The 14,028-nt window shown below is 33.3% G+C and overlaps 1 protein-coding gene across 26 annotated transcripts in view; it reads right to left on the bottom strand.

Moving 5' to 3' along the window:
- The window catches only part of TRDN (triadin), a 547,971-nt gene that overhangs the window by 54,774 nt on the left and 479,169 nt on the right, over positions 1 to 14,028 (bottom strand). For 25 of the 26 annotated variants that reach the window (XM_056818706.1, XM_056818721.1, XM_056818719.1 and 22 more), the window contains 4 exons: positions 12,900 to 12,935; positions 9,402 to 9,425; positions 8,022 to 8,069; positions 6,087 to 6,179 (listed from right to left, as the gene is read on the bottom strand). In XM_056818706.1, coding sequence (XP_056674684.1) covers positions 6,087 to 6,179; positions 8,022 to 8,069; positions 9,402 to 9,425; positions 12,900 to 12,935 — 201 coding nt within the window. The remainder of the gene's footprint in view (positions 1 to 6,086; positions 6,180 to 8,021; positions 8,070 to 9,401; positions 9,426 to 12,899; positions 12,936 to 14,028) is intronic. The other variant, XM_056818699.1, reaches the window with a different exon arrangement.

Here is a 14,028-nt window from a genome sequence, read left to right on the forward strand (position 1 = left end):
TAGCATTTATATAAAACTTTAGGTTTGCAAAGAACTTTACATATGTTAGGTTATTTAAACCTAAAACATCACTATGAAGTAGGTGCTATTATTACCTCCATTTTCAAACTTGCTAAGGATCATTCAAATTAATGACTGTCTGGCATAGGATTTAAACTCGGGGTTTTCCTGACCCTACCTTACACCAAATCTATTATTTTTCTAATTCCTAATGTTATTAGATAAAGACTATTTATGTAAATCTTTTTTAACCATTAGTTCCTGACTTTGAATCTATACTAAATACCAATTCTAAGGCAAAAGTGCAGTTAGGACTAGACAATTGGGGTCAAGTGAATTGCCCAGGGTCACACAGCTAGGAAGTATCAGAGGCCAGATTTGAACCCAGGATGTCCTTTCTCCCCACTGTGCAAACTAGCTGCTTCTTACTTTTGAGGCTTGCTAAACATTTTATGTCACTTGTTATGGGAATTTTTTTTTATTATTTGGGACTCAAGGTGATTTCTTTGGCAAATGAGATAATATTAGTGTCACCTGCCCAAAATCTGTCCTGAGAAATGTGGAAATTTACTTAAGATTCTAAATATCTCTTAGATAAGAATATAGAGGAAGAGCCTCAGTTGTTCTCAACTCCTTAGTGACATGTAAATCCTCTTTCTAATCAGTCTATTTGTGAATAACACAAATAGAGTTTTAATTTGTAATCGGACTTAATTTACTTGTATAGTTTGATGTAGTATGTTTCCTTAAGGGATCTATGAGATTATAACTCGGTTCAACTAAGTTTGTTCAATTTTTATTACATTCAAAGAAGTATGGGATGATGGACCTACCCAAGATAAATGTGCAACATTGCATTACAGAAATGCATTGTTTCTCTGTCACTGTGATGTAATTTTTTCCTATAGAAACCTTGTTAAATTACTAATGATTGTCCATATTTTCTCTGAGATCTGAAACTATTTGGTATCAATGTGAACTCAGGGAAGAGATATTTATATCATAACATAATTAGGAATGTCATGTTTAGCTAGTCTCCTTTAGTTGTAAAGTGTAGGCATTCAGTGAATGGCCAAAAATGAATAAAATTCAGATGTTCCCTGGGAAAAGAATGGCAAAGGGCTGGAGGAAGAAGAAACTTGGCAGAAAATGCCTACTTGTTTAGATTCATAATGAAAAGAAATGATCAATTTCAGTTAGAAGTTACTGAAAAAAATGCAGCTTTTCCAACATGTTCACATATGCTTTATTATTCTTATTTCACTTATTATTCTCATTCCACTATATGTTATCCCTTTTCTTCATGAACTCCAAGTTTAGAATCCTTGCTCTTAAAAATAATATAAATTAAATCATGGTAAAATGTGATACTCATGTGGTCCTTCCAGTAGTAGTTTTATTTCAAAAGAGATGTTTAATAGCAGACATTAGTCTCTGTTAAATTGGAAGCAATGATTATCACAAAGGGAAATGACAAAGCTGAGAAAGTGTGGGAGAACATATCTTAGGGAAGGAGCTCTTATTTACAGATGCAGTCTTCCCTTGCATGGACCCCTGATCTTGAGGATCAATTCCTCTAAGGTTTCTAATTTTTATAACTTTTCCCTTCTGTTTCTAACTCAACATATTCCCTAATAGCTCTTCACAGTGATTCCCATGAGCAGAGCTGGTAGCAGCTATTTTTAGATATGAATCCTTTGTAAGTCAAGTGTTTGAAAAGAAAGGGTTGCCAGCACTGAAGAATTAACTTTAATTTCCTGTTATATAAGCACACATGTGTCCTAAAGGAAGATCTAGTCACCAAACTTGAACTGATTAAACAGTAACTGGAATGAAACAGTAATTGGAAAAGTACATTTCAGTAATCATGTGGAATATGTGCTTAATATCTTGAAAATGTCTCTAGTTGCAAAGCTGATATTAGAAAATCTTAGAGTTGGAAGGGATTTTAGTGGTTATGGAGTCCAAGTTCTATCTCTAACTTCCATGTAAGCATTAAGAAAAATATATTCAAAGCACACACAGGAGTTTATGAAATAGAAACATGTGTGATATGTGATATAATAAGGTTTGATCAAGAAAAGATTGATTCATAGACAAATTTGATTCATTAGACTAATAGCACATGACTTGAAGAAATGGCCCAAATGCCTTTTTTTAAGGGAGTGGGGTGTGAGATTTGGAGGATGGAGGGTGAATGTAATGCATAAAATGAGATTAAAATAAAAGACATTTATTATTCTAGTTCTATTTCCCTCTCCCCTTCCAAAAAAAAACAAAACTTGCTGAAGCAATGGATATGAATTCACACAGGACTTCAAATCATTCATTTGCTATTCAACAAATTAACTTGTCCTTCTGAAGCAAGTTATGAATATTCTTATTATAAATATTCATTTCTTATTCACTTTAATAATAAAATTCACTGTGAACACCTGGTATTTTTTACTTAATCAGAAGAAAAAAATCTATGCCAATAGGAATATTTTTTCTTTAGCTGTTTATACCAAGTTCCTCTGGTAAAACAGAAACATGACTACCATTTTACAACATCATGATGAGCCACATAGACTAGAATACCATACAACATCATGATGAGCCACATAGACTAGAATACCAACTTTCTGGAGCTAGAAGATACCTTAAAAACAACCTAGTGTGTGAAGGGAAAGCCCCCTCCCAGGATCACCTCCTGGGCTCATCCTACCTGTGTTCAGGTACTACTAGCTCTATATCACATCAGTCCTCTCCAGCGTGAGTCACAGGACCATGATCTAGGCACATGGCCTGGAAAGGATCAGGTTATGGATTCAGGTAAAGGGAAAAAAATGAAGTGGGGTGTCTCTGTTCGCTTAGACCTGCTGTGGAAAGACAGTGGCTGAGAGAGAGAGAGCCATGAGAAGAGGGCCCACGTGGTAGTTCAGAATGGACTTCTATCTGTCTGTCTGCCTTCTCTTATTCAAATAAATATTAATAAACTCTATGAAAATTAGAGACCAGAGTTTAATTTAGCTTTAACTCTAGTCTTATCTATTTTTTACAGATGAGGAAACTGAGGTCCAAAATGGAAAAATGCCCCACCTGTGATCACATGGCTACCAAGTGGCTTCCCTGTGATCAAAAGTCAAGTCTTCTGACACCCTTTTACATTCTACCCAGATGGTTCCATTTGGGATGGAATTATTATTAATTTAGTCATTAACTCTCTTTCCAGCCTGCCTGAAAACACTGTGAAACAGGAAAAGTGTTCAGTATATGTATTTCCTGTAAGTACCATGTCACAGTATAGTACAAGCAAGTAATAAATAGTTATTGCTCTGTCATTTGATACTCCTTATTACACATAAAAAGAAACAACAAAGGTATAAGAATATCACAAGTGAAAAAGGAAATGGCCATTAACTTAAACATTAAAAACCTCAGCTTTATTCAATTGCAATACTGTGAAAATGTAAACATAATATGGCAGCATGTGTCATGTGGCAGCATTATGGGATATTAGAATGAGCCCCTTGACTTCAGGAGACTTGCCTTCTAGTCCTTGCTCTGACAGTAGCTGTGTACAGGTAGTCTAGTCACTTCACTATCCTAGGCAATAGTAATCTCATCAGTAAATTACAGAGTTGGACTAGGGTCATCCATAAAGTTTCCCGAAGATAGAAATCAATGAATTAGTAGTCATTGGTCATATAAAACGCTACAAGCAACACAGATGTTAAATATTTTAAAAAATAATGATGATCAGATTTTTTAAATTACAAAATCAAAATACAGTTGACAATATGGGTGTTTTACAAAGGAGAATTTTGCTAAAGTTTTACTTGGGAGCTAGTTCTTAGATTTAACATTAGATATTTTTATTCATCATGGTGCTAAATAAATAATAACAGGATTTAATTGGATTTCATTCCTACCTAATTTTTAATATTTTCTCATCTATAAAATTTAAAATAACAATTAAGCCTGACATCTAGTCAATGAGAGGTTTATAAGCTAATCCTTCTTTGTTCATTTTGTGTATTACTAATTGTGATACATGAATTCTCTGAAATTTCTTATGTAAAAGAATATAGAACTGTTAATTAGAAATGAGAGTTCAGAAATGATGTGAAACTAATGGCAATCATATTAGGCTAAACTGAAAACCCAAAACAAAATAAACAAAATTAGTTTATACAGTTAATGAAGCTAAAACAGAAATGCTGAGTATTTTGTGGGTTTTAATCTTATCAAGGTACATATTTGCTGATTTTGACTTGGCAATAGAGACTGTAAGCCAAGTGGTACATGAAACTATTTTTTAAAAAAATGAAACATGTCAGTGTTTGAGTTGACATTTTTAATTTTAGATTGTTCCCTTAGCCTAACCAACCCCCCTCTCCAAAGGCTATATCTTTTCATTATCATTATATTCATCAATCATTGTGCTTTCTGGGAAACTGACAGATGAAGTAAGAGTACATGCATAATTAAAAGACAATCTATAGATTCTGGAAGGAAACACAATGAACCAGTTTCTCCCCAAGGTTGACATTACCACATTAGGTGCTCAGGGAAGTACATTAACACCTACAGGCATTGGGGTACAAATTAGCATGCCATTTAGTTGAACCTTTGGGTTAGGCACTAGATAGAAGAGAGAACAATCATCCTGAGAGATTATGATCATATTACCTAATAGCATTTTTCTTTCTTTTTCTCCTGAAATAACAATTTCCATGAATAATCATCTTATCCCTCCTGGCAAGTATCTTATTTCCTTCAAAGAAGTGACATTTAACTCCTGATCATCTGAATCAAGTAGAGGAATAATGGGCATATAAGATTCAAAGGTTATCCTATAGTTTTCCCTGTAGGGGATCTGGAACAGAGCCTGTGTGTAGCTCTAAAAATACTAGGCAGAAAGGGAATACATCTCTGCCTCAGTTGTCTGATGGAAAAACTATGTGTCTAGTTTGCTTACAATCAATCTAGGTTGGATAATCATTGCTGGGTGTATCATCTTAACTAATTAGATGAACTACTATTTCATTCATTTCTGCTTAGTGCAGAGCTCAGGAGTCAGAGGTCCTGAGCTCAAATTTCACCTCTGAAGATTAGTTTATATGTGACCATTGAAAAAGTCACATTCTAATGAGATCTCTTTAAAATGAAGTTTGTAGTATCTGATCCCTTTTTCAGCTTCAGATCTGTGATGCTATGATTTCTAAGTGGTATACAGACAAACATGAATAGAAAACATATCAGGTTTCTTCATCTCCCTTAAGATAAAAAATGTATAAAATTGTTTTGCTTAAAATGTGCATGTTCTAAATATTCTTTAAGACAGAATATTATGCCATGGCATGTCTATGTTCAAGTACTCCCATAAAAAGGAATTTATTTCTGATCATTCTTAAAAAGGAAGATAATTTTGGAATCTCACACTTTGGGGGCATGTTTACTTTAAGCAAAAAGTCAATCAATTAAATAAAAAAAATTAAAAAATTAAAATAAAAAATTAAAAAAAATTAAAAAATTAAAAAAATAAAATTAAAAAAAATTAAATAGATAAGCCAATAAATGGACCATTTCCCATCATTCACCTTTATATGCTTTCTAAACTATTTTTTTAAATGAATTTAAGGAAACCACATTTTGGGGAGGAAACATGGCATAGTAGCAGCAGACCTCCTCTTGGAGATTAGGCATACTAGATTCATGTTCTACTTCTAATATTTATTGTCTGTTTAACTCTGGCAACTCTCAGTGGCCCAGGAGATTTTCTGATACCATAAATTAGAAAGTACATGATGATCTGTATTGGTAGAGGGTTCACTCTTACCAAGAGTTATCTATTTTATTGAAATCACAAATTAGAAGAAAAAAGTCAGAGAAGGTTCTTGAATTTTAGTCATGCATTTGATTAGTCATATTAACTATTCACTTCCTAATGTCTTCATACCTTTCTAAAAATTTACCAACATAGTCCACTCCCCCCTCCAATGTCATCAAATGGAGTAAAAAGCAGAAAATCTTTTGGATATTTATAACCATATATGATGAAACTAATTTTTAAAGCAAATTTACAAATACATATTCTTTACCTGTTTTGTAAGTTGCAGCAGCAGCTGTTTTGTAAGTTGTAGCAGCTGTTTTGTAAGTTGTAGCAGCTTTTGTCTGCTTGATAACTTTTTGTACTGTATGAGAAAACATGGCAAAGAAATCACCGATGTATCACATAAGAGGAAATACAATAAAACATTTTTAATGTAATATTTTATTTTCTTTACAAAATCATCCTCTTTTTCAAGAAATCATGGGAGGAAAAGTTTTCCTTGTAATAAAAGTATTAGGAAGTGTTCAAATTCAATATGAGCACATAAAGCATCTTTCTTCCAACCACCCACAAATACACGTTTTCATTTCAGGAAAATGTCCCTAATTCTTTGGAATCATTCACCAACTGAGCAAAACAACCTCTAACCTTTCAATGCACTTCCTCCCCCACATGTATTTTACTATTTATGTCTGCACAACTCTACAATGATTACATGTATGTTCTGTTGTTGATTTTGGAGGCTAGCTGGCCATAATTTTCTACTCTTTTTCACTCAAACCCACTAAGTCTCTAATAGAGTGCATGGAGATGGAGCAGTATTTTTTCAGTATTGCCAACTTGCTTACCATTGTTTGTTGTGGATTTGAAAATAAATGTTTGTGGACCTTCCCAAAGATAGGGGAGGTTGGAGAAAGGTGTTATATGTGAATTGCTTCCTATTGGCATATTTTCTTTGCTTTCCACTCTAAGATTGCCTGACATTTTCAGTGAGATTTGTCAGAAACAAACAAAATAAAAGTTGCAATGACACTAGGAAGAATTTAGTGTTTCAAGTGTTTTTGCAGGGTGTACAATCAGATTTGCTGAGTTCAGCTCAACAAAAGGCAGCAAAGAATGGTTATCTGGGAACAGCTAGAGAATAGGAGTGGATTAAATGTTAAAATGGAGGCAAAAGAAAACTTTTTATATATAAATTGACTAGTTTGTCAACTTGATCCCTTCCAACTTTCAAATTCTTAATTTCCAAAGCATGGAAACCTCTTCAGAGATCTACCCTTCACAGTAATTGAATGTTTTAATTTTCTATTTCAACATAAGAAGACTTTTTATGGAGTCACATAAAAAAAAAATGGGTAGCTTAGAGTAGGAGATCTGCCTCAATCATCTCAGTTCTATTGGCCTGCGCTGATACTCCTATACCAAAGAGGATTGATGATTTTATAAGATGGGCATTCTCTCCCATAATGCAAATAAGAAATCAGTTTTCCCCCCTCTTTGGTGTTAGGTAAAAGTCAGAACTAATATACTGCTTAAAAAATGTTAAAGGTCATGTTATATAGATAATTCTGACATGAAGAGAAAGGCTTTCTAGGAACAGTGAAATAGTGATTAGAAAAAAAAAATTAAATCCCATTTGGCTTATGTTGTGGAAGAGAAATTCACTCTAAAGCACTTATCATTTGGAATTCTTATCCAGCTTTTCTCATCTAAGCTTCCTAGAATGTGCATACTCTTTTCCAAGAGACATAAAAAGTAATGGAATAAATGGTTACTTAAGCCCTCTAGTGATCTCTAGTCCCCAACCTGAAGAATTTGAGCTATCTTTTCCTCTATAAATAGATGGATAATAAAGACTACAATCCATATTTTCTACAGCCAATATCACACTATTTTCTCAGAATTTTCCAGTCACCTATGAGTTAGAGCTTCCAAAAGCACGGTAGTAGGTATAGGATAATCTGAGAAAATGCATTCATAAAGGATAACAAGCTTACTATCTACATTGGCTATCAAAGCCTCAATACAAACTAATATTGAGGATACCTGGGCATTACAATGGGTTAAACATATCTAATATGAAATAGTTTGTAGCAGAGAAATCTGTGTTGAATAGTCTACACTCACTTCTAATCTACCTGAGTTATCCCAAGTCAATTCTGAATCATTTACACGTTTGTGATATAATCAGGCTCCAAAGTACCTGGTTTAGCTAGAGAAAGACACTTTCCAATCCTCAGAGTATCTTTTCCTACAAAAACAAAAAAGATAAAATACCTTCAGGTTATGTATAAACTTTAACAGTGAACATTTTTTGAGAGTCCATTTCACAATTAATTGGTAGTTATCAAGGAAATATTTCATCAAAATTTCCCAAAAGTATAAAAATGTCATACTACAACAAATATTGCAAAATATAAAAGTTATTAATTTAAACTGGTATGAGAACAATGGGATGAGGAAATATTTACTCCCAAATTCTAGTTTTCAGATAAGCTAAGGTTGATTGTATTTTTCTCAATATTTTTCTAACCATTTATTCTTACAATCCTCAGTTATTTTCATTTGTTTTCATTAGTGTTCATTTATTTTCTTTTGTTATTGTTGAGCCTTGGAAAGCTTTGAGGAAATTCTTAGGAATGGAAAATAGCAAAATGAAATCTGGCCTGACATCATATCAAGGAACTCTAGGAGATGCCTCATTGAACTATGGAACCCATATTGTTAAAGTATTGTTCTTGTTATAGATAAATCCTAATATTTAAGTCAGTAGAAGGATAGAAGGTGAATGGGAAAGAGCCTGGGAAAAAAGATGTGGGATTTTGGTGAACAGATGGTATTTGATATGGCGTGTGTGTGTGTGTGTGTGTGTGTGTGTGTGTGTGTGTGTAGAGGGATGTGTGCTGATGAAACAACCAACATAAAACATCATTATTTCTAGAATCAGCATAGGTAAAAGATTTGGATAAACAACTAATTTCATTATCTGATACAATGAAAATACTTATTCTCTAAAACTCTAGATGACAGATTTAGGATCAGTGGCTAGAAGTCATAAGGAAGCCAAATTTAATCCAAGGTAAGGATGATTTTTGAATGATATGATTTGAATTTTCATCACTGGAAATATCTGAGCATATTCTTGGACCTAGGTGATTTCTTGGGGAAGCTATAAAGAGGATTCCTATGTTACATCCATGTTTCTCTCCTTTGGGAATATATCCTGCTTCTCCTTTGGATCTGAAACCTCACCAAGAATACTTATTGTTTTAAATAGAAAAGTGATTGGCTAATGTTAATGCCAGTGATTAAATATTTAACACCTTTTGCATATTAGCCATTATGCAAGATACTGGGGCTATATGGACAAAAATAAAGTCAGCTCTGATCTTAAGGAGCAGATACTTTGGTAGATGACTTGATCCCAGTGAAACATATAAAGAGAATTTTACATGGTAAAAGCATAAAGCAAAGAATATAGATTTGTTATTGATAAAAGCTTATTTATTACTTGCAAAAAGGCTAATTAAAGTATTTATAAAATTTCTTAAGATAACTCTGATAAGTTAATTGGTATACGTACTATGTATTTGAATCTTGTTTAGAACTGTGAAAAAGCAAATTGAAAAAATGCACATTAGTATGTTTAACTTTGTTACTTTAATTTTTCAGATCCAATATAATAAAATGACAAAAAAGAAGAATGTTCAAATGCTACAAAATTTAGGCTACAGAAAGGATAATGCTTTACATCAAAATTTAGTGTATGACATTAATTTATCTGTGACTAAAACAGTCTAGGCAAATAAATATTCATAATTCAATGTCTCTGTCATTTTCTTGAAAATATATTTCACAGAATGCAAGTGCTTAAAGCTTACAATCTATGGTCATGGAACTTGCATGAAAATTAAAAATATAAGGAAAAATCTTATTTAGTCCTATATTAGAGTTTTCCTAACAAATAAGATTATATAATCCTCCATTATTATCATTTGTTTTCATTTGTTATTCATTTATTTTCTTTTGCTATTGCTGAGCCTTAGGACACTTTGAGGAAATTCTTAGGAATGGAAAATAACAAAATCAAATCTGGTCTCACTTCATATCAAGGAACTCCAGAAGATGCCTCATTGAACTATGGAACCCATACAGTTAATGTATTATTCTTGTTATAGATAAATTCTAATACCAATGAAATTCTTTTTTCTACTTTAAAATCTTCATCATTAATATTTTCCTCATTTTTTTCTTAAGTCGGGACAATCAACAAAATAATAAATCATGCTCTGATTTGTTGCATTTGCTAATTTCCAAGGTGTAAATGAATACACTAAAAATTGAACAATTGGCTCTCTGTAGCTTGGTTTAACATAACTGTGGCACGCTTATACACTTATGTCATTCTCTCTCTTTTTTTTATTATTTCAACCAACTAGAATTTTAATCGATATACTTAAAACTAATTTTATTGATATTATATTACATCAGAATAGTTATTCTAAGCCTCTCCCTTACAAAGAACATCCCATATGACAAACAGTACTTTTTTGGAGAGGAAAATATCAGTATAACTATTGCTACATTAAAAAAAAGTCTGAAAATGTATTCAATGTATTAACTAACACCTTTGGAACTCTTACTACTGGAAATGGGTAGATTGTGAATGTCTTCTCATACCTCTTCATCTGAATCCTCCTTGATCTTTATAATTTTGTTTCTTTTACTTTTGATTTTATTGCATATAATTCTTCTTTAAAGACAAAGAATCCTGGGCAGCTAGGTAGCTGGAAGAAAGCCAGGCCTGGAGACAGGAGGTACTGGGTTGAAATCTGAAGTGTGTTCTTGCTGTGTGACTCTGGGCAAATCACTTAACCCCAATTGCTTAATCTAACCTTTACTGGTCTTTTGCCTTGGAAATGTGTTAGAGAAAGAACATTTTGCAACAAACTGAGTGGTGCATACATCAGAATGAGTGATTGACAGGATCATGTGACTAAGAGTCACATGGGAGCCTAAGGCTGGAGATCTGGGGAAGGTTCTAGGCCCCAACTGACAGACTTCTCTGCTGAAAGGACCTTGGTTGAAGACTTGGGGAAAAAACAGGTTTCTGGCTTTCTCCTAATAACAACTGAAGAAAGAAATCTTTGAATCTGACTGCTAGCAGCTTGAGTAAAGAAGATTGAAGATTCTGGATCTATTTGGACACTAATCAACTAAAGATCCTGGTCATTTGATTGGACTCCTTGTGTGAGATTTGGCTATTGTGGGAAATTACTGCTTAGCTTACTTAATAAGATAGTTTTAGATAGTTTATAGATATTAGATTGTAAGATAACTTGTAGATTTTTCTCCGAAACGCCTGTTCCTTCGTCTCCTTCCCAACCAATAAATCTGAATTATTTTATGTTTGCCTTTTGTTCATTTCTCACCAAATTCCTATCATAACAGTTTGGCATAGCCAGCTAGGTCTGTATGTTAATGAGATCAAAGATAGGGGGAAAGGCTAGGTTTATTTGTATGTTTACTATATTAGTATTTCTTAAGTATAAAGAGAGCAGTTTGAGCCAACATTCTAATCCATCTTTAGGTGGCTAGGAGCTGAGGGGGAAAGCCAAAAAGAATTCTGAGGGCTTGGCTTGCTCTTATTAAAACTGCACCACAGACCCCCAGCAACCATCTTAGAGCAGCCACCTTGGGAAACCTGTTTTTTTTTTTAATTTGAAATTTATTTGTTCTTTATTTATTTGTTGTATGTATAAATTATATTGTAATAATATTTGAATAATACTATAACTATGGAAACCGACATGTCAGCAGGCATGTTTAGTACTGTGTTCATTGTATTGTTTCAATATGTAATGTATGTTCCTTATTTTTGTATCCTTCCCTAACTACTGTCACTATGTTTTCAAAATGGATTGTATGAAGCCAGTAATGGATATGAAACTGTGTGATGTTATGGCCTATGTACCCTTTGCTGTTATCTGTGGATGTATTGTGTACAAGACTCGTGCTTCTGTGTGCCTTTGTGTAAATTGCCTGAAAGATCTAGTAACCTGTCTTAGAAGGGATTCTGACTTAAAACTTATGGTTGTGCATATGAAACAAATGGATATACTGGAGCAATTTATAAATAATATTAATATGAACCAAGGCTGTGTAAGTGACAACAACAAAATAAACAACAAAGGGAAAAGACTAAATGGGCTGGAAAAAGAGGAGCAGCAGGAATAGTAAGTTTATGTCCCCTAAGAGATATGCCAGTGGTTAAACAAAACGAGGTGCATAAAGTTAAAATGCACAAAAGATTTTCCCCAGAGGACCTTGAATCCATCAAAAGGAGGACTCCAAATTTTAATGATGATCCAAATAATGTGATTAAGGAAATGTGTAGGGTAATTGACTTATATGATCCTGATTTTAATGATTTTGCTCTATTAATGAAAGAAGGCCTGACAAAGAGAGAAAGGAATGAGTTTAAAGAGGAAACAAGAACAGATCCTCTGTTACAGTCTTGGCCAGAGGACTTAAAGCTGGATACGACAGATGATGGGATTTATGATATGTAATTGAAGCAAGAGATGCAATTCTAGAGGTTATGGGGAGATATACTAAAAGGCCTAATGCATGGTCAAAGTTTGAGGCCATAAAGCAAAAGGTCTCCGAAGCTCCTGGGGTTTTCCTGGAAAGGATAGCCAAGGCAGCTGAAACTCTATTAGGGATGGATGCACTAATCCTAGTATTAAATCTAAGATGGAAAATAAGGGTTTTAAATATATGTATTTATACATATACATATATATATATATAATCACAAATATGTATGTTATTCTTTCATGGGGTCTGGTCTAATCTCTGTATTTTAATTTTTGTAGATGTGCCACTAAAGTGAGTATCACCAATAAAATTCTGTTTGCCACTTGTGAGCCTCATACATAGTACGTACGGAAAGAAGGAAACAATGAATTAAGACTGTCTACTTATCCCATAAGATAGAAATGGACTTCTTTCTAATCTAAAGAAAGTTGGAATTAAATTCTATATTTATCCATTCAAGCAAAAACCAAAATTTGTGTACCTGATTTTGTTGTTTTTTCTTCTTTCTTATGTGATGCTAGGGGAAAAAAAATAAACCCACAACATAAATTAGAAAATAGAATGCACACTAGCAAAAGGAAAGTCAGTTGATTATGGTGACTATTCTGCTTTGTTTACATAATTTTAACTGAACAGTGTTAGCATAGTAAAAACATAGTAATGTTGGAAGCAAACTAAAAGCTCATAGAAAAAAAAATCTCATACCCTGAATGATTTTCTGTAATTTCCTAGTGCAGATGAACTTTGGCCTGAAATTTACATCAGAGGAAGCTATATCTATGGGAAAGAAGCTGGACAGAGGGTGGGAATTTTGATGGTGATGTTCATTATTTTTACAGATGGCATTTGACTCTACAGTAGGATCTATATGTATTCATGTGTCTGTGTGTGTGTATGCATGTTGATGAAACAACATAAAAGTTACTGTTCTTTCTGGATTCAGCACAGGTGAAAGATTTTGATAAGTGGCTAACATTACCTGAAGCACCGAAAAATCTAATTCTATATAACTATAGAGGATAAAATTGGGACCAATGAATGGAATTCATAGGGACAACAATTTTGGCTCATTATGAGGATAATTTTTGAACAATTATAGTTGTCTGAAAGTGGAGTGGGTTGTTTCCTGGGAAAGTTAATTTCTCATCTCTGGAAATGCCTAGGATCTCTTGGGGATGTTGTAAAGGGTATTCAGGGGTTATATCCATTTATCTGTCTTTTATCTTTCCTTTAGGGAGAGATACTGATTTCCCTGTAGGTCTGGGCCTTCACCAAGAATGTTCAATGTTGTAAATTATAAAAGTGATTAGCCAATGTACCCAATGAGCATTCATAAAGCACCTTTCTGTGTTAGTTCTGGAGATGAAAAGATAAAAAAGAAATAGTTTTTGCTCTCAAGGGGTAGATATTCTGTTGCATGGTTTGATCAAAGTGAAAAATAAAGATAATTTTTCATGCTAAGATTATAAAATACAGAATGTAGATTTATTCTCATTAAAAAGTTCTGAGCAGATGAAAGCATCTATAAAATTCCTTAAAAATAACTATAGATTAAGTTTTTAATTGCTATACACAGTATATGCTTGAGTCTTGTCTGGAGCAGCCAGGTT

The sequence above is a fragment of the Monodelphis domestica genome, chromosome 2, assembly GCF_027887165.1.
Source record: "Monodelphis domestica isolate mMonDom1 chromosome 2, mMonDom1.pri, whole genome shotgun sequence".
NCBI lineage: Eukaryota > Metazoa > Chordata > Mammalia > Didelphimorphia > Didelphidae > Monodelphis > Monodelphis domestica.